This window comes from Neoarius graeffei, chromosome 20, assembly GCF_027579695.1.
Source record: "Neoarius graeffei isolate fNeoGra1 chromosome 20, fNeoGra1.pri, whole genome shotgun sequence".
Taxonomy (NCBI): Eukaryota; Metazoa; Chordata; class Actinopteri; order Siluriformes; family Ariidae; genus Neoarius; species Neoarius graeffei.
The window spans coordinates 53,510,919-53,532,910 of NC_083588.1; the positions used below are offsets into that span (position 1 = coordinate 53,510,919).

Below are 21,992 nucleotides of genomic sequence, written 5' to 3' on the forward strand. Positions count from 1 at the left end.
GAATATTGTTTTTCGTTAGTGAAGTCCACGCCTCAAATAATTCAAGCTGTCATAAAAGCCAGAGGAGGTGCAGCAAAGTACTAATTGTGATTTTTTTTTAAATTTATGATTCCATAATTTTTTCCTCATCATTGAGTGATTCCATAATTTTTTCTTCTACTTAATCTTGAAAAAAATGTGCCATTAATTACAAAAAATTAATTTAATTTTTTTGAGGTATATTTTACAAAGCCAGAATGTTCAGCTGTTAAATTAAATAATTTTGTGTCATATCTGTGATTTTTTTTTTTTGTGCTACAAAGTAAAACAGCTGAATTAACATCCTCCAGGAGTAGTGATTCCATATCTTTTGCCAGGGGTTGTACAACTGACAGTAACGAAGACTGGTATTTGACACGCATACATAAAGGGTGACCATGATCTGTATCTATATTTGAGTTTAAACCTAAAGGCCTTAAAATTTATTTCATTAAAACCTACCACGAAACCCCAAGTTTAAAAATGTCAGCAATATCAGGAATGGTGGTGAATTCTGACTCCTGACTCCGACGGTTCAACCTTAGCTACATCAGTTCAAAATGGCTTTCAGCTGGAAATGTGTGGGACTGTATTTTTATCTCGCTTGCACTGTTACTATTTTTTGTTTCGACCTGCCAGTGCTATTTTCGAACACATTTAGTTGGTTCTATTTACTTCAAAAAATATGAGTCATTTAGACCACCGCAACCCTGAACTGAAGGAATAAATGAATGCAGTTACTAGATTGGACCTGGTCTTTCTTTATCCTGCAAACTTCATATCTGACTGCTTGCTTGTGCACCCGTGTACACCTGTCCAGGGTGACCCTGCCTCTCACTCGAAGTCAGCTGGGATTCGCTCCAGCTTCCCCCATGACTCGAATGTACACTTGTGTTCAAAATAATAGCAGTCCAACACGACTAACCAGATCAATCACTGTTTTTGGTGGAAATTATATTACTACATGGCAAATAATTTACCAGTAGGTGTAGTAGAGTCATAGAAAACCAACAGACCCAACATTCATGATATGCATGCTCCTGAGTCTGTGTAATCGAATAATTAAGTGAAAGGGACGTGTTCAAAATAATAGCAGTGTGGAGTTTAATTAGTGAGATCATTCATTCTGTGAAAAAACAGATGTCAGTCAGGTGGCCCTAATTTAAGGATGAAGCCAGCACATGTTGTACATCCATTTCTCTCTGAAAACCTGAGAAACATGGGTCGTTCCAGACATTGTTCAGAAGAACAGCGTGCTTTGATTAAAACGTTGATTGGAGAGGTAAAACGTATACTGTAAAGAAGTGCAGAAAATGATGGGCTGCTCGGCTAAAATGATCTCCAGTGCTTTAAAATGGACAGCAAAGCCAGAGAGACGTGGAAGAAAACAGAAGACTACCATTCGAATGGATCGAAGAATAGCCAGAATGGCAAAGACTCAGCCAATGATCAGCTCCAGGGTGATCAAAGACGGTCTGAAGTTACCTGTGAGTACTGTGACAATTAGAAGATGCCTGTGTGAAGCTAATCTATCGGCAAGAAGCTCCCGCAAAGTTCCACTGTTTAAAAAAAGACGTGCTGAAGAGGATACAATTTGCTAAAGAACACATCGACTGGCCTAAAGAGAAATGGAAAAACATTTTGTGGACTGATGAAAGTAAAATTGTTCTTTTTGGGTCCAAGAGCCGCAGACAGTTTTTCAGACGACCCCCAAACACTGAATTCAAGCCACAGTACACTCTGAAGACAGTGAAGCATGGTGGTGCAAGCATCATGATATGGGGATGTTTCTCTTACTATGGTGTTGGGCCCATTTATCGCATACCAGGGATCATGGATCAGTTTGCATATATCAAAATACTTGAGGAGGTCATGTTGCCTTATGCTGAAGAGGAAATGCCCTTGAAATGGGTGTTTCAACAAGACAACGACCCCAAACACACCAGTAAGCGAGCAGCATCAGGGTTCAAGACCAACAAAATGAAAGTTATGGAGTGGCCAGCCCAATCCCCGGACCTTAATCCGATAGAAAACTTGTGGTGTGACATCAAAAATGCTGTTTCTGAGGCAAAACCAAGAAATGCAGAGGAACTGTGGAATGTTGTCAAATCATCCTGGGCTGGAATACCTGTTCACAGGTGCCAGAAGTTCTCAGAAACCGTGGTTATACAACTAAATATTAGTTTAGTGATTCACAGGAATACTAAATCCTTAAGATTTTTTCAGTTTATACAGTAAATATTTGGAGTTTGTAATGAAAAATGCAGACACTGCTATTTTTTTGAACAGCCCAATGTTCATTTTTCTTCATTTTCTGTAAAGTAATTAAAATATTCATACATTTTTCTTCATGTTTTGATGTAGAATATAATGTGCATTGTTCCCAATGCATGGAAATAAAAGCTATTATAAGGATTTTGAGCTTTACTCACGTTTTTAAACACACTGCTATTATTTTGAACACAACTGTATAAGTGGTGTCAGGGTGGGCCGTTGGGAAATACCCTTAACCCTACCCCATCTACGTCTAGTCAAGTTTATTTTGTAAAGCACTTTTACAAGTAATAGACATTACTGGAAAGCAGCTTTAGAGAAAACTTTATCCCTCATGAACAAACCTGTGGTGGTGATGGCAAGAAAAAACTCCCTCAGGCGACACAAGGAAGAAACCTTGACTCAAAAGGGAACCCATCCTCATCTGGCTGATAACAGATAGCATGATTATAAATAACTCACTTCTACATGGTCACAAAGTACAACCAGGAAATTCGTTGTAGTTTTAATATGAAGTCTGTTTTGCTGACGTTAGCAACTGTTCATGAAAACTACAGTCCTGAAGAAGTTGTCAGAGCAAATCTGAAAACCATCTTATAAAAGTGTGTCCATACTGGGCCGTCCTCTACAGGAGCGATATACTGAGACTCCAGTCAGAAATAGGGCATCAGGATGGATCAATGCTACTAGTGTTAACTGGAAAACAAAAATAATTTATTCGTATTTCTTTCACATCACAGTTAAACCTGAGCAAATATATATATATATATATATATATATATATATATATATATATATTTTAAATTTCATAAATCTTTGAAATACAGTGGTGCTTGAAAGTTTGTGAACCCTTTAGAATTTTCTATATTTCTGCATAAATATGACCTAAAACATCAGATTTTCACACAAGTCCTAAAAGTAGATAAAGAGAACCCAGTTAAACAAATGAGACAAAAATATTATACTTGGTCATTTATTTATTGAGGAAAATGATCCAATATTACATATCTGTGAGTGGAAAAAGTATGTGAACCTCTAGGATTAGCAGTTAATTTGAAGGTGAAATTAGAGTCAGGTGTTTTCAATCAATGGGATGACAATCAGGTGTGAGTGGGCACCCTGTTTTATTTAAAGAACAGGGATCTATCAAAGTCTGATCTTCACAACACATGTTTGTGGAAGTGTATCATGGCACAAACAAAGGAGATTTCTGAGGACCTCAGAAAAAGTGTTGTTGATGCTCATCAGGCTGGAAAAGGTTACAAAACCATCTCTAAAGAGTTTGGACTCCACCAATCCACAGTCAGACAGATTGTGTACAAATGGAGGAAATTCAAGACCATTGTTACCCTCCCCAGGAGTGGTCGACCAACAAAGATCACTCCAAGAGCAAGGCGTGTAATAGTCGGAGAGGTCACAAAGGACCCCAGGGTAACTTCTAAGCAACTGAAGGCCTCTCTCACATTGGCTAATGTTCATGAGTCCACCATCAGGAGAACACTGAACAACAATGGTGTGCATGGCAGGGTTGCAAGGAGAAAGCCACTGCTCTCCGAAAAGAACATTGCTGCTCATCTCCAGTTTGCTAAAGATCACGTGGACAAGCCAGAAGGCTATTGGAAAAATGTTTTGTGGATGGATAAGACCAGAATAGAACTTTTTGGTTTAAATGAGAAGCGTTGTTTGGAGAAAGGAAAACACTGCATTCCAGCATAAGAACCTTATCCCATCTGTGAAACATGGTGGTGGTAGTATCATGATTTGGGCCTGTTTTGCTGCATCTGGGCCAGGACGGCTTGCCATCATTGATGGAGCAATGAATTCTGAATTATACCAGAGAATTCTAAAGGAAAATGTCAGGACATCTGTCCATGAACTGAATCTCAAGAGAAGGTGGGTCATGCAGCAAGACAACGACCCTAAGCACACAAGTCATTCTACCAAAGAATGGTTAAAGAAGAATAAAGTTAATGTTTTGGAATGGCCAAGTCAAAGTCCTGACCTTAATCCAATGGAAATGCTGTGGAAGGACCTGAAGCGAGCAGTTCATGTGAGGAAACCCACCAACATCCCAGAGTTGAAGCTGTTCTGTACGGAGGAATGGGCTAAAGTTCCTCCAAGCCGGTGTGCAGGACTGATCCACAGTTACCGGAAACGTTTAGTTGCAGTTATTGCTGCACAAGGGGGTCACACCAGATACTGAAAGCAAAGGTTCACATACTTTTGCCACTCACAGATATGTAATATTGGACCATTTTCCTCAATAAATAAATGACCAAGTATAATATTTTTGTCTCATTTGTTTAACTGGGTTCTCTTTATCTACTTTTAGGACTTGTGTGAAAATCTGATGACATTTTAGGTCATATTTATGCAGAAATATAGAAAATTCTAAAGGGTTCACAGACTTTCAAGCACCACTGTAACTAAGCCAGTTCTCTACACTGGTTTGATGTTTCTAAAGAGAATTGATATTGATTTTGTGAAATGAGTGGGGTTTTTTCAGGTTATTTAATTCAGTCAAAGGCAAGGCAAGTTTATTTATATAGCGCATTTCATACACAGTGGCAGTTCAATGTGCTTTACAGAGGTAAAAGCAAAACAGTAAACAATAAAAAAATAAAATTACATAAAATAAAGGGGGAAGAAGAGAGAAAAATAAAAATGAGAATTAAGCAATAGTAGAAATAAAGCAATAAAATGAAGTAAAAGTTCAGTAAAAACAGCAGAATAAAAGTTAAGTAAAGTTTAAAACATGCAAAGACTGTAAAAGTTAAGTAAAGTTTAAAACGTAAAGATAATGACCTTTATCAGTTAGCAGAAAGCATCTGAGAACAGCTTGGTCTTTAGTCTAGATTTGAAGCTGCCAACAGCAGGAGCATTTTTGATGTCCTCTGGCAGTTGGTTCCATAGCTGTACTGCATAGTAGCTAAAAGCTGCTTCACCATACTTTGTTTTAACAACTGGTTTTACCAGTAAATTTTTCTGCTGCGATCTGGTAGATCTGATTGGGTTAGGCCGCTGCAACATATCAGAGAGGTAATTGGGCCCTGTACCATTTAGAGATTTGTACACCAGCAGCAATGCTTTAAAGTCAATTCTGTAGCTTACTGGAAGCCAGTGAAGGGACCTTAGAATTGGAGTAATGTGTTCTGTTCTTTTTGTTCGTGTGAGAACCCTAGCCGCTGCATTTTGAACCAGCTGAAGTCGTTTGATGGTCTTTTTTGGCAGGCCTGTGAAAAGGCCATTGCAGTAATCAACCCTACTAGAGATGAAGGCATGTATTAGTTTTTCTAGATCATTTTTTGACACAAGTCCTCTTAGTTTGGAAATGTTTTTTAGGTGATAAAATGCCGTTTTAGTGATTGCTTTCATATGACTGTCAAAGTTTAGCTTACTGTCAATGAAAACACCAAGATTTTTAACCATATCTTTTGTTTTAATCCCCTTTGTGTCAAGAATAGTGGTAATCCTGAGTCTTTCATCTTTTTTCCCAAATAGAATTACTTCTGTTTTATGTGTTCAGCTGAAGAAAATTTTGTGACATCCAGTTGTTGATTTGGTCGATACACTGGTAGAGACATTCAAGGGGGGCATAACCATTACGTGATAGACCAAAGTAAATTTGGGTGTCATCTGCATAGCAGTGATCTCATCTCATCTCATTATCTCTAGCCACTTTATCCTGTTCTACAGGGTTGCAGGCAAGCTGGAGCCTATCCCAGCTGACTACGGGTGAAAGGCGGGGTACACCCTGGACAAGTCGCCAGGTCATCACAGGGCTGACACATAGACACAGACAACCATTCACACTCACATTCACACCTACGCTCAATTTAGAGTCACCAGTTAACCTAACCTGCATGTCTTTGGACTGTGGCGGAAACCGGAGCACCTGGAGGAAATCCACGCGGACACGGGGAGAACATGCAAACTCTGCACAGAAAGGCCCTCGCCGGCCACGGGGCTCAAACCCGGACCTTCTTGCTGTGAGGTGACAGCGCTAACCACTACACCACCGTGCCGCCCCATAGCAGTGATACAAAATTGAATTGTTCTTGATAATTTGTCCAAGTGGGAGCATATAAAGGTTGAATAGTAATGGTCCAAGGATCGACCCCTGGGGGACACCACAGGTCAAGGACATTGATGTTGAGGTACAATTTCCCATGGTAACAAAGAAGCTTCTAAGTATGATTTTAACCAATTGATAACTTGACCAGTCAACCCAACCCAGTGTTCAAGTCGATATAGCAGTACACTACCATTCAAAAGTTTGGGGTCATCCAGACAATTTTGTGTTTTCCATGAAAAGTCACACTTTTATTTACCACCATAAGTTGTAAAATGAATAGAAAATATAGCCAAGACATTTTTCTGGCCATTTTGAGCATTTAATCGACCCCACGAATGTGATGCTCCAGAAACTCAATCTGCTCAAAGGAAGGTCAGTTTTATAGCTTCTCTAAAGAGCTCAACTGTTTTCAGCTGTGCTAACATGATTGTACAAGGGTTTTCTAATCATCCATTAGCCTTCTGAGGCAATGAGCAAACACATTGTACCATTAGAACACTGGAGTGATAGTTGCTGGAAATGGGCCTCTATACACCTATGGAGATATTGCACCAAAAACCAGACATTTGCAGCTAGAATAGTCATTTACCACATTAGCAATGTAGAGAGTGGATTTCTGATTAGTTTAAAGTGACCTTCATTGAAAAGAACAGTACGGAAGCGTATTAGGGCCACTTGGAGAAAATATTTTTTTCTAATTTTCGAGAAAAAAAGTCGATTTTTTCGAGGAAAAAAGGTCGATTTTTTCGAGGGAAAAAGGTCGATTTTTTCGAGGGAAAAAGGTCGATTTTTTCGAGGGGAAAAAGGTCGATTTTTTCGAGGGGAAAAAGGTCGATTTTTTCGAGGGGAAAAAGGTCGATTTTTTCGAGGGGGAAAAGGTCGATTTTTTCGAGGGGGAAAAGGTCGATTTTTTCCGAGGGAAAAAGGTCGATTTTTTTCGAGGGAAAAAGGTCGATTTTTTTCGAGGGAAAAAGTCGAAATTATGACATACAAAGAACGCATGCTCTAACTGCTGTCATGGCAACGAATGGCCACCGGAAAGGGAAGTCGTGGAAAGTGGCTGCCAACCGGAATTTCGAGTTTTTTCTTGAAATTTCCGACTTTTAATCTCGGAATTTAGAAAAAAATATTTTCTCCAAGTGGCCCTAATAAGCTTCCGTAGAACAGTGCTTTTCTTTCAAAAATAAAATAAGGACATTTCAAAGCGACCCCAAACTTTTGAACGGTAGTGTATGTTGTGATCAACAGTATCAAAAGCTGCACAATAACACCAGGACAAAGTATAATCAAAATTAAAAATCTAAATATTATAATTATCTATTAAAACTCGTATCAGCATAACGTGATTTAAAAAAAAAATCGAAAATAACAACATTGACCGACTTCCGGTTGAGAGCAACTGGACTACATTACCCAGATGCATTAGGAGTGGTGCGCATGCGCAGCGTGACCATTGTATCTCGTGGAGACAGGCGTGAGCGAGGCCTGCAGTAAACATCAAACGGAGTTAATTCGCGTGCGCCCAGGATACAAGAGCGCGCGAGCCGAGAGGAGAGAATAAAGATGGCGGAGGCAGCGGCGGCGGCTTCCTCACAAGCCCGGCTTCAGCAAGGCCAGAGCGGGGGCTCGGGTTCAGCCTCGGCTTCCGGAAGCAGCGACCCGGCGCGTCCCGGTCTGAGCCAGCAGCAGTGGGCGAGCCAGAAAAAAGCGCAAGTCCGCGCTTTCCCTCGGGCTAAGAAGCTTGAGAAGCTCGGAGTGTTTTCGGCTTGTAAGGTAGCCGGGGCTCTTTTTCATTGCTAAGTTAAGCTCACTGTGCTTGCTAGCTAGCTAGCTCGCTATAGAGTAAGTAGACAATGGAGGTTCATAAACACAAACATCAACATAAAGCTCTCACTCACTTCAGACAGTGTGCGGCCATTTCTATAAACTCTAAACCTCCCTAGAATCCTCACACTCCTATAACCGGGAATTCAAACCTGTTAACTTATCAAGCTATTAAATAAAGGAAATAAATCCAAGCTGTGTGTATAATATCCATTTAAAGCTTTCTGAAATCAAACCTGACGTTTTAGAGGTTTAAAAGAGACTCTGTAGATAATATATCTTGAAAAAAAATCCAATTTCTTCTCTTGATGATGCGTTCCTGTACTTGTCTCGTGTTCGTCCAATTAAACGCTCTCTAGAGGATGTATGTCCCGCCCTTTTTCAGAGCTCCTGGTGCTCAAAAGTACGACGTAAGGATAAGGGTCCACTGATAGTAGCGGGTTTTTCTGAGCACCAGTGTTTAGTTTTGTTTAATAACGTTATTTTATATCCTCATTTGTATATAAGCTATTAAATAAAGGAAATCAAACCAAGCTGTGTGTATAATATCCATTTAAAGCTTTCTGAAATCAAACCTGACGATTTAGAGGTTTAAAAGAGACCCTGTAGATAATATATCGAGAGAAAAATCCAATTTCTTCTCTTGATGATGCGTTCCTGTACTTGTCTCGTGTTCATCCAATTAAATGCTCTCTAGAGGATGTATGTCCCGCCCCTTTACAGTGCTCCTGGTGCTCAAAAGTACAACATAAGGATAAGGGTCTACTGATAGTCGCGGGTTTTTCTGAGCACCAGTGTTTTTTGTTTTGTTTTTCTTTTTAATTGTTTGCAACGAGGAGAGAATGCAGTGTATCCCCTGAGTTTGTGGTTTTTGTTTGTTTGTTTTATTTTTTTGGGGGGGTGGTGTGGATGGTTACCTGCAGGACTCCTCACCACGGCTCCTATTAAGGCCAATTTATGCTAACAACCCAGTACTCGCAGACGGCGTCGCAGATAGCGTCTGCGTAGCCCCCCCCACCTTCGCAGACGCTCTGTGCGCACCTCCCAAAAATTGTGACCACCGCAGAAGCCTCGCAGACAGCGTCGCAGACAAGAGGGCTCTGATTGGTCCACTCTACATCCGCTGTACACGCACTTCCGCTTCCCTGCTTTCCCGGTTTGTTTTGTTTTGTTTTCACGACCGCCATTTTTAAAAACACGAGCGAAGATGGAGCAGCACGAAGAGCGGTTGATTGAGGAAGTGAGGAAGTACGGACATCTATACGACTCCAGTTCTAGTCATTATAAGTAACCGGAGGATAAACACTCCACTAACCACACCCACCAACTACTCCTAGCGACTTCGCGCCCCCTTGCGTTGTGGCGGTGAATAACATCGCGCACGCCTATTACTTCCCGCTCAACGATAAATTACAACTGTCTGCGAAAGCCTTGTCGCACGAGCATGCAGAGGCCTTTACAGCGCATTTGGACCTGAGCAAACCGTTAAAGGAGCCATATTTAAGTCTTCATATTTATTTTAGAAAAATTTTTACAATACTGCACTCCTGGTTTTGATTTGTTTGTTTATTTGTGTGATCTTCAAGTGTGTGTGTGTGGGGGAGGGAGAGAGCGAGAATGCCCTCCTCCGTATAATGGTAGCAGAGACACTGAAGTGTATTCGGTTGCATTTGGTAGTCTAAAGAAAAAAGTGCCCTTTTTTTTTTTTTTGTGTATGCCCGAAAGCCTTTTCAGAAAGGTGCTGGTGTCACTCCTTTTGTCAGGATGTTGTCGAGGAAACAAAACTCACGCACAGCATGTGCTCCCAAGTGCCTTGCTATATAGAAACACACCCTACTTCCCAAAAACCAGGCAGCATCTCGGCGTCTAGGATCCCGCCCTTGTTAAAGTGGACAGGCATGGGTAAAGGTGGCAGTGAGAAATCCTCCACGGCTTCGCTGTTCTCCGTGTGAAGCCGTAATGTTCGTTTAGATGAAGCGGTAAAGTGTAATTTGAACGTTACAGATTGTTGTGGAGATCAGTCAAGCACTTCATGAAGCTATCGCTCTTCCTGACAACTTCTTTCAAACACAAATACGTCAGTGCACTGAATCAAAACCTGGCTGTCCCGCGCTATTTCACGGGGCTTGATGAATCCAAAATGGTTGGATATGCAGTATATAGTGCATATATTTAGGGTATAGAAGGCATTATATCCCTTATCAAAAAATTCCTGTGCAGGGATTGGCCAAGGATGGCTCACGTGACGTAAAATAGTTCCACCGTTGATTAAGCAATGTATCTTGTGGCATCAAAAATGAGAAGAGAAAAAAATACGTATAAGGTGTGAGTCAGTCATGGTATATCCTGAATATACCATGAACTGATGTCATAATTTCAAGCTATGTGGCTGACTCGAGGTTGTTGTTTTTTTTGGGGGGGAGGGGGGGCGCGCCTTGTTTTTATGTATTTATTTATTTTACATTAAAGGAGACACGCAGAACCTTTATTTTTAAATACATTTCTGAGTGGGTAGTATCTCCATCCTATTTTCGAGAGTTAAAATCGACCGCAAAGTTGGCATTCGAGCTGCCCCGCTGAGCAAGCCAGCCCTGAGTGCGTGACGTCACTGCGGTAACCGGTTTTAAGGCCGAGGCCTTTTACAGCTATAGACCAAAGTCATATAAATAAACATTTATGGTGAAAGTAAGAAATCCCGTTTCCGACTTGCTCAACTAAGACTGATTTGACTTCAGTGATTGTGGGTTGACTCTCATTAAAACAGGATGGGTGTTATAACTTGTGCAACAAACATGTACATGCATGCATTTTCACTGATAAAACGTAAAAGGCTCATTAAATAATCAGATAAACTGAAGCCAATTAAATAATCTTATACCGCTAACTTAAACACACAATACAAGTTACATGTATTAATCTAAATGCAGGTAAACAACAAGTGTTGTTTTTTTTAAATCCAAATGAGAGTCGGAGCTTACCCGTCTGTGTTCTCGCTTCTTGAAGGCCGATCGTTTTGAAACAATCTGACTTGCAGTTGTTCGTTCAGTTCTCCGTTCATTCGCTTCTTCCATGTAAGGGTGAGATATTGCTGCCGAGGCGAGCATATCCAGCAGAGAAATAAGACGGCTGCTCCACTCATTCTCCATTTTCTCCATACTGAGTACTCCGCCATTACTGCTCGGCACAGGCAATTACTAAAACCCGGGACAGGACATCACCGGTTTTAGCAATAACTGCGGGAAGGTCACTGCCTAAGTGATATGTCGCTTTCCATTCTGTCCCGTCCCGGGTTTTAGCAACAACCCTCAGCTCACACTCCAGGAGAACTGGTGCAACTGAACTTGCTTTCTTTTTCTTGTCGTTTTCTTTTCCTTTAATTATTGGTACTGCACCCTCTTTCAATACGGGCTTATAGCCAACGCTCCTCAACAGATCAGAGGTCTCGTACAAGTCTTCAGTAAAATGTGCAGAGCAGAGGAGAGACCACTTCGTAGGTGCCCAATGTGCCCGTGAACTTCTCACAAAACGTGTCCAAATCTTTGCAGTTTGAACATTCTTGGGCCATGAATGCAACGTAAATCCACCTTCTGTCGTGTTGCTGCACCGGCCAGCAACACATCTACGTGGCATGGCGATAAATTAGCTCAAAATGGAGGATCGGAGTTGCAGTCAGCTCTGTGTTTTAGTATAGCAGAAATGGCGATGAGACTGATAGACTTCCTGCTGTGACGTCACAGATGTCAAGGTCATTCACTCCGACTGCTACCTATATGAATCATTTTAATCGTAAAAATTACTAGATTTGATTTATTGTTAACGCTTAAAACTATTCCTGTGCCATTCTTGAGGTCTCAAGGCATTTATAAACGAAAGTGAGGCCATGGTTCTGTGTATCTCCTTTAAAGACAGACAGAAATAGAAGGCATGAATACAATCGGAATAAAAAACATGAACATTTCGGTCAGGGGGATTTTCAGCTGAACACGTTGAAATAATAATCACACGAATCAATAGTTTTAACAGCTTTCTGATTTTGTGAGTCAGTAATTGTTTTTACAGTACGTTCTGCTGGTCACATCCCAAAAATAACAGTTTAGTAACCATGTTAAGGTGCAGGGTGTCGAGGGCCTTAGGAGTTGGCACACAGATACGGCAGGAGGCAGGAGATGACGTTTTCGCCTTTTATTTTTGCACACCACGGAGAAGATAACCAAAATAAACCAAAATGAAAGTGTAGAAAAATATAACTATACAATATTTACAAATGTACAGAAAATAAACAGGCTACGTGGAGCCAAAATAAACATAAACAAAAGATAAGCTAGCCTAAGGTGGGGTTTACATTAGACCGTATCAGCGGATCATCAGATTAACGTTTTTAAAACGATTAGTGTGCACACAGCAACGCCAATACACGATTCGCGTGCACACAGCAACGCCAATACACGGATACGCTCGGCTCCGCAGGCATCCTGCGCTCCAAATCACTCCGCCCTGAACAGCGAGTGCCCTCTGGAGGGTGCGCACTCCGGCCGTGCGCAGCTCACAGGGCGCGCGAGTGAAGCGCACAAGCAGTGATTCGGGACTGAGCCGCTGTGTGTGTGATCCCAGCGCATATCACTTACCACTTGCAAGTGGAAGGATGGCAAGCCTAAAGACAATCATAACTACTCAATGGGCAGTATTTGCATCAGTATTTGCAGTATTTTCATACTTTTATACTCTTTAATGAAAGGTGATACAAGGCGGAAGTCCGCGCCGTTTTTCAGCAGTCGCGTCACATGACCAACGCCAGCGAATCAGGAAGGTGGATGTCACAGTGACGTTGTCCAATGACGACGCCAGCTAGAGCTCAGCACAGCGTATCCGCGTATTCTCAATGTTTACACAGCACCGGACCAGACACAATCTGGATTGAATACGTGGACCCTGGCGGATTCCCGTTTCCCAGCGTTTCCAGGCGTTTTAATGTAAACGGACAGTGCATCCGCGAAGAAAACGAGACAGATACGGTCTAATGTAAACTTGGCCTAAGGCTCAAGAAAGCAAAATTCAAGTCAATGTACTCACACAGCTGAGTGTAGGACAGAGCAATATAAACACAGGTCTTGTCTCTACGTGGCTCTCCCAACAACTGAACACATCACCATTATAAATGATACCCGTCTCCTCCCTATAGTTGGCCAATACACTTGCCTGAACCAAAAAGCAGGGAGTTTTTAGTTAGGCACTCAATAATAACTAATTTAAACCTTTTAAAATAGCGCTATAAAGAAATACATATTCTCAGGCCTTACAAAAAAATAATACACAAATACATATAAGTACACAAATACCAACTATTCAGACATTTTACACGTTTAACTATCACCACGAGGACGCACACACGTGAACGTACCCAATGATAAAAACGTCCTCAGCACCATCACGCAACCCTTTGTCACAACAAGGAAGCGCTGCCACCGGTAAGACATGGAGCTTTTAAATGCCAAATGAACATTGGTTGGTGTTCTTAAACACTTAAAAACCCTTCGTTTGCACTCATTAAGGCTAGATGTTATGACTAGGCACAATAAATAAAGAAACAAAACATGCTGACAAAACGTTGTTTCTGAGTTGTTTGTGTTTGCGTCGATATGTGTGGAATGTGATGTATTTTAATACCATGTGCGCGAATGGTTGTTACGCTAAACATGTGTCCACCCATGTTAACTAACAAAACCACAATGCACAATAAAAGGGTTAAAACTCGCGTACTGCAGTTTGTAAAGTCCATGAACCATCGTAACAATGTGAGGAAAGTTTGAGTGGGGGAAATGACAGTACATGCTTTCAATGGCGGCTGCCATAGCAGACGCCGTGATGGTGCGCTCATGGGTCGCATCATCACAAAGCAACTCGAGTCACAGCTGTGGCTCCGCGAGCATTTCTGTGTGTCATGATCATGCCTAGCGATCATGCCAACAAACACGGCTGCCTCCAGTGAGTTTACGCCAAGATTCAAGCGTAACACTTTTAGTTTGGAATTTTTTGATGAGGGGTATAAATCTAATATACCACCATGCACTGAGAGGCTCTGGTTGAAATTATGGATTCTTTATGGTGACTGGCGTAGTACTGTTTTCTTTCGGGCTGCGTCCCGAACAAAATAGTCCTCTGCCAGTCACCGTAGAGAATCCATAATTTCAACAGAAGCCTCTCAGTGCATGGTATATTAGATTAATATTTCCTTCCTTGTGTAGTGCTCCTTGTAGGAAGTCTTTGGGATTCGGGTTTGTTCTGTTCATTCGTGTCTTTTTTTTTTTCTTTCTTTCTCATTTTTTTTAGTGATGTTTAAATGGTTATCAAGGGATGCAGTGATTCAATGGAATCCTGGCTGGAATGTAAACAGCCGCCATCTTGTCAGTCAACAGCACAGCTGAATATTGTTGCACTCGTGTACAAAATGGATCAATTTCAACCAACGGATTACACGGCTCATTTTTCTAATGAACAGATAACTAGATATATGTCTAAAATAAACGACCTACAGATTAGTGACCCTTATCGATTACCGGACGTAGTTTTCACGACCGTGTCAGTGGATATTGAACTGCCAGAGGTGGAATACCCAGATGTGTATAATTACCTCATTAACTTTCCCTCGCTGTTCAGTGGTGAAGCACTGCGTGCTTATAAATCTCTGGACAGTTATCTTTACAGAAATTCAGGATTTGTCAGCCGCCCTCAGATGTGGCATCTTGTAAACAAGAAAATAACAATCCTCATTGGACGGGTAAGTCACTTAAGTATTGAGTACTAGTACTGATACTAGATATATCAGTAGTATCTAGTATAGCACTGACCAGCCGATTATGGTTGAATATTTTATATTATCAGTTAGATCAAGTATCAGTAGTCTATCACTATTACTGTATATATGGTATACCTGATAGCAGCAATCCATTTTGCACGCCTGTCAGGGTCCCGTGGCAGCCTATGAAACTTTCTTCCCGATTTCTGACCTCTCCTGTTGTGGCATTTAATAGGGCTGTAACGATATGCGTATCGAAATGGAAATCACGATACGCAGAGCCACGATTCGTATCGCGATACAAGAAGGCAGAATCGCGGTACACCCTTTCAAACTTCTCCTCAGCCCAAAAACAGAGGCGCTTCCAAACTTCAATTTATGAATACTTTGCTTTTTATTTAAATTACATAATATTTTATTTAAATTACATAACTTACTTAAATTACTTTTATTTTTTTATATCTATTAGTAAGTCGTTTTTTCACCGACCTGCGACAATCTTCTGCGAGTCACGCAACGTCCACACTCGCCACTGGCAGAGCATTCATTTCTTTTAAGCGGTCGCCATTCTGGTTGCGATGCGGGGAGCGAATCTGTAAACAAGCAGCTCATTGGCTGGCTAGGTGTGCCACAAGCCAATCACAATCACTTGACCGGAAAGGCATGCAGTGTTGCCAGATTGGGCGGGTTTAGGTGCTTTTTGGCTGGTTTTGAACATATTTTGGGGTGGAAAACGTTAGCAATATCTGGCAACACTGAAGGCATGTCTGCTTGGGCGGAAGCCTTCTGTGGCAGTTACATTTTGACACGCGAGCAATGTTTCACTATAAAAATACCGTAATTTCCATCTGTTTTCCGCGATCACAGAAAATCATTGGCCCTATGAGAGTGAGACAGTGAGAGAGCCCCCCCCCCCAAAAAAAATCTTAACAGATTTACACAATTTGGAAAAATGACTTTTTCAGAACCGAAAAAAAACAGAGCTTCCGGCTCAACAGTATTATTTTGAGAAATAAAACAATCTTTGGATATACATTTGTTCATTTTTGCATACATATTACTCATTCTCTGCAGTGGTCTGAATTATTTGTTATTAAATAGTTAATGTAAGTAAGTAAATGTTAATAAGTCAAATTTACTATTTTAAAAAAAGATTTAAAAAAAAATCGTGGGTGTATCGAATCGTGGGTCAAAAATCGCGGTACGAATCGAATCGTGAGTTGGGTGTATCGTTACAGCCCTAGCATTTATACTATACCATACAACTCTCCGGCATTGTGGCACGGTAATATTTGCAGATTTGGGCGAAAAACAACGAAAGTCAGTGTCGGTAAATTGCGATGGCGGAAATATGGCGTTTGACCGACAAGATGGCGTCTGTTTAGAATCTGGATCGGCTGTGACATCACATGCAAGTGGACTATACGGATTATCAGTCTTGAAGCCATTACTGGCCTTGGAAACTGGATTAGTAGTGGATTGAATTTGATGTTTTCTGATTATATGTGATGTTGTGAATGTGTGTGTGTGTTATTCACTGACACAATTCTTGCACATAAATGCAAGATGGAGTCTGTCATAAAGAATCTCCCCGGGATGTTTTTCATAAAAAAAAAAAAGACCTGAAGCTAGTAGATAGAGCTCTGAGTGTTGTCTGAGACTGGAAGCTGGAAACGGTGGGACTGGGGTGCTTAAAGCCAGGGCTTTTCAAACATTTTATAGTTCAAGTTTATTCAAATATTAGCTAAATAAGTACAATAAATTACGCACCCGCATATCGCTAAGTACAGTGTCTTGCAAAAGTATTCATCCCCCTTGGTGTTTGTCCTGTTTTGTCGCGTTACAAGCTGGAATTAAAATGGATTTTCAGAGGGTTAGCACCATTTGATTAACACGTGTACCACTTTAAAGGTGCAAATTGTAATTTTATTGTGACACAAACAATAAAGAAGATGAAAAAATAGAAATCTGGAGTGTGCATAGGTATTCGACCCCTTTTCTTATGAAACCCCTTTTCTTATGACCCCCCCCCCTTAGGAAACAAGAGCTGGTCCAACTAATTAACTTCATAACTCACATAATTAGTTGATTAAGATCCACCTGTTTGCAATCAAAGTGTCACATGATCTGTCACATGATGTCTGTATAAATCAGCCTGTTCTGGAAGGACCCCGACTCTGCAACACTACTAAACAAGCAACATGAAAACCAAGGAGCCTCCAAACAGGTCAAAGTTGTGGAGAAGTATAGATCAGGGTTGAGTTATAAAATATATCCCAAACTTTGAATATCTCAGGGAGCACCATTAAATCCATTATAGCAAAATGGAAAGAATATGACACCACTACAAACCTGACAAGAGAAGGCCATCCACCAAAACTCACAGACCGGGCAAGAAGGGCATTAATCAGAGATGCAAAGAGAACACTGAAGGAGCTGCAAAGATCCACAGCGGAGATGGGAGTATCTGTCCATAGGACCACTTTAAAGGAACAGTCCACCGTACTTCCATAATGAAATATGCTCTTATCTGAATTGAGACGAGCTGCTCCGTACCTCTCCGAGCTTTGCGCGACCTCCCAGGCAGTCAGACGCGCTGTCACTCCTGTTAGCAATGTAGCTAGGCTCAGTATGGCCAATGGTATTTTTTGGGGCTGTAGTTAGATGCGACCAAACTCTTCCACGTTTTTCCTGTTTACATAGGTTTATATGACCAGTGATATGAAACAAGTTCAGTTACACAAATTGAAACGTAGTGATTTTCTGTGCTATGGAAAGTCTGCACTATAATGACAGGCGTACTAACACCTTCTGCGTGCTTCGGCAGCGCATTGATACGAAGCTCAGATATCAATGTGCTGCCGAAGCGTGCAGAAGGTGTTAGTACGCCTGTCATTATAGTGCAGACTTTCCATAGCACAGAAAATCGCTACGTTTCAATTTGTGTAACTGAACTTGTTTCATATCACTGGTCATATAAACCTATGTAAACAGGAAAAACGCGGAAGAGTTTGGTCGCATCTAACTACAGCCCCAAAAAATACCATTGGCCATACTGAGCCTAGCTACATTGCTAACAGGAGTGACAGCGCGTCTGACTGCGTCTGACTGACTGGGAGGTCGCGCAAAGCTCGGACAGGTACGGAGCAGCTCGTCTCAATTCAGATCAGAGCATATTTCATTATGGAAGTACGGTGGACTGTTCCTTGAAGCTGGACACTTCAGAGAGTGGGGGTTTATGGAAGAGTGGCCATAAAACAAGCCATTGCTTAAAGAAAACACATTTGGAGTTTGCGCAACAGCATGGCAGACTCCCCAAACAAGTGGATGAAGGTTCTCTGGTCAAATGAGACTAAAATTGATCTTTTTGGCCATCATGGGAAATGCCATGTGTGGCGCAAACCCAACACCATGAGAACACCATTCCTACAGTGAAGCATGGTGGTGGCAGCATCATGCTGTGAGGATATTTTTCATCTGCAGGGACAGGAAAGCTGGTCAGGACTGAAGGAAAGATGGATGGCACTAAATTCTGGAGGAAAACCTGTTTGAGTCGGCCAGAAGTTTGAGACTGCAATGAAGGTTCACGTTCAAGCAGGACAATGACCCTAAACATATTGTTAAAGCTACACTGGAGTGGTTTAAAGGGAAACATTTAAATGTCTTGGAATGGCCGAGTCAAAGCCCAGACCTCAATCCAATTGAGAATCTGTGGAATAACTTGAAGATTGCTGGACACCAACACAGCCCATCTAACTTGAAGGAGTTGGAGCAGTTTTGCCTTGAGGAACGGGCAAAAATCCCAGTGGCTAGATGTGCTAAGCTAACAGAGACATACCCCAAGAGACTTGCAGCTGTCATTGCAGCAGAAGATGGCTCTACAGAGTATTGACTTTGGGGGGTGAATACCTATGCCCACTCCAGATTTCTAGTTTTTTTTTTTTCATCTTAATTGCTGTTTTTGTCACAATAAAACAACAATTTGCACCTTTAAAGTGGTACACGTGTAAATCAAATGGTGCTAACCTTCTGAAAATCCATTTTAATTCCAGCTTGCAATGCAACAAAACAGGACAAACACGAAGGCGGATGAATACTTTTGACACTGTAGCTACTCTAGGCGGGTTTGTTAATACAAATATCTAAATATAATATCTAAAAGCTTCGATAGGAAATTTTATGCAAAACAGATTTTTCTCTTTTTTTTCTTTACAAGACGACATACTCTCCTCTTCCCTTTTCTTTACAAAGAAAAAAGTTTTGCAAAACAAATTTTATTTTACAAAACACATTTTTCAACAAAATACAGATTGACAAAATCTAGATCTATAAATATAAGATGAATATATAAGATATTTATATAATTAAAAACTCAAACAGGTTATCAAGGTCACCTTATAACCTTTGACTGTAAAATAAACACCATGGACTCTTTGAATGCAGGTATGGGCCATTTTCAAAAAATTGTACCAATTATGGTAAAGAAATGAAAAAAAAATTGTCACTCTTTCTTTCTATAAATGTACAAAAAGATTGCCTATTGATTTAAAATCAAGTCCTACTAATCAGCAAAGCTAGATTCCTATTATTTTTATAAAAAAATTATTTTTCTGAAATTGTGGCTTTCTTTACCGTTACCATACCAAAAAAGCTTTTATTATATTTCATCTGGTACACAATGACTTAAAATATTTTAAATTCTATTTGCCTATTTGGCCCGGAAATCTAGAGAAAAACAGACATTTATGCATGATTTTTTCTTTACCGTTACCAAAGTTTCTTTACCGTTACTAGGAATGGTAACGGTAAAGAGGTGTCTCATTCTCTTACAACACAGCATGACAGTTATGCTTTCAAATAATTGCTCATATTTCATCACTCAAACTTAATCAACAACTACAAATAGTTTCTATTTGATCACTGATGTCTATAAGATGATATGTGCATCACGGTAAAGAAAGTATATTTGTGTGACATGAGTAATTAATGAAATGTTTTGCTCACCTTTCAGCCTCCACTGCCTCAAAAAAATTCAAAATGGAGTCCCAACATCCTGGCACTTCAGGATGTTGAACAGCTCCCTCTTTAGCAAGCACTAGGAACTAATTATTTTCAAAAATGTTTTTGGGTAACGGTAAAGAAACTAAAGTAACACAAGAAGATTTTTTGAATTTATAAAAAAAAACCAAATCAGATAATATACTCAATACTTTTGTTTAAACACCTAATTAGTTATTTTTGTGAAAAATAAAATTTACTCCTGAGTAAGTTCAAGAATGTAAGATATATTTATGAATAATTAGTTTTTGCACTGGTAACGGTAAAGAAAAATTATAACATAAATCACTCTTATTTTTCTTATTAACTAAGATAAAAACTTGAGTATGAAAATTTAGAGAGGTTTTTATTGTCTATGCAGTTATGTGAATCATTTTTCAATTAAACCCCTCTGTTCTGATGAGAAACTGAAAAATAAGTGAAGACTTCTTCTTTACCGTAATAGGTACATTTTTTTTGAAAATGGCCCGTATATTTTAGGGAACGTAGTGTGTGAATGTCTCATCTCATCTGTAGCCGCTTTATCCTGTTCTACAGGGTCGCAGGCAAGCTGGAGCCTATCCCAGCTGACTACGGGCGAAAGGCGGGGTACACCCTGGACAAGTCACCAGGTCATCACAGGGCTGACACATAGACACAGACAACCATTCACACTCACATTCACACCTACGGTCAATTTAGAGTCACCAGTTAACCTAACCTGCATGTCTTTGGACTGTGGGGGAAACCGGAGCACCCGGAGGAAACCCACGCGGACACGGGGAGAGCATGCAAACTCCACACAGAAAGGCCCTCGCCGGCCACGGGGCTCAAACCCGGACCTTCTTGCTGTGAGGCGACAGCGCTAACCACTACACCACCGTACCGCCCCGTGTGTGAATGTGTGCGATAATATTTTGTCTGTTTCTTAGAGCTGTAGAGTTTTTGATCCTGGACTTTCCGTTGATGGGAACACATTAGGGTGTCCCAGTGATGACATTTATAGGCCTACTGGTTTTGGAGTTATTGAGATCTGGGTTGCACTGAATTCTGAATTTGATTCGTTAAATCGCTGTAAGAACCAAGCACAAGTCCGGTGGTGGTTTGTGGTTTCACAATCTAACTTTCACTGTAAGTTTTAACTCGTTAGTCATCTCTGGTGTAAAGTAAATTTGTTTGGCAGAGTGGGAAAGCCACACCCTCGACCTAGCAGACCGGCACTGCTGCAGGGTCAGCAATTAAGCAGCGAATGTCTGTTTACGGATGCCGTGCAAACTGTACAAGAAGGTTCTAGCTTATTGTTTTGTGCACATGGACGCCACTGTGTATGACCGTCATCAGCGTGGTGCTTTATTCTGTCTCTGAACTGCACCGTTATTCTCCTCCAGGCCAACGATTCCTGTAAGTGTAACGGCTGGAAGAACCCTCATCCTCCGACGGCCACCCGGATGGAGCTCCAGCAGCAGGCGGCTGATTTGAGCGAGGCCTGCCGCAGCTGTGGTCACGCCCTTGGTACACTTTCCTCATGTCCTACTTCTGGGTTTACTAATGTATTTATCTCCACGAATGCTACATGATGTGTTTGTCTCAACTGGATAAAATCAGTTAGAATTACAGCAGCAGATGTGACCTTGCCTTTTAAAGGGGAACTGAAAGCAAATTTTTTTTTATTCTCAAAATTCTATTTATCTCATTTTATTAAATATAGGAATGAATTTCTGATTGCCATTTGGTCACTGCTAGAGCAAGTTATGAGTGTTTGAAATACGCTCTGTAATATATCAGTCCGTATGTCAAAACGATGGCCGTAAACGAGATTCGCCGAGACCTGTGCGAGACATCGTAGGACGGAAGTAAAACGTACAGCAGAAATCAAAGCGACTGACATCTGCCAACATTGTCAAAAGACGCGCGCCCTCTTTCGAATGCTGACGTAATCAAGCTGGAAGTTTTCCCTGTGTCCGAAATCGC

At 40.9% G+C, this 21,992-nt stretch overlaps 1 protein-coding gene across 2 annotated transcripts in view; it reads left to right on the forward strand.

The window, feature by feature from the left end:
- The first annotated feature begins 7,833 nt into the window (after nt 1-7,833).
- The window catches only part of kat2a (K(lysine) acetyltransferase 2A), a 71,317-nt gene continuing 57,158 nt past the window's right edge, over nt 7,834-21,992 (forward strand). For both annotated transcript variants that reach the window (XM_060901984.1, XM_060901985.1), the window contains exons 1-2: nt 7,834-8,140; nt 21,410-21,533. In XM_060901984.1, coding sequence (XP_060757967.1) covers nt 7,931-8,140; nt 21,410-21,533 — 334 coding nt within the window. In that variant the 5' untranslated portion in view covers nt 7,834-7,930. The remainder of the gene's footprint in view (nt 8,141-21,409; nt 21,534-21,992) is intronic.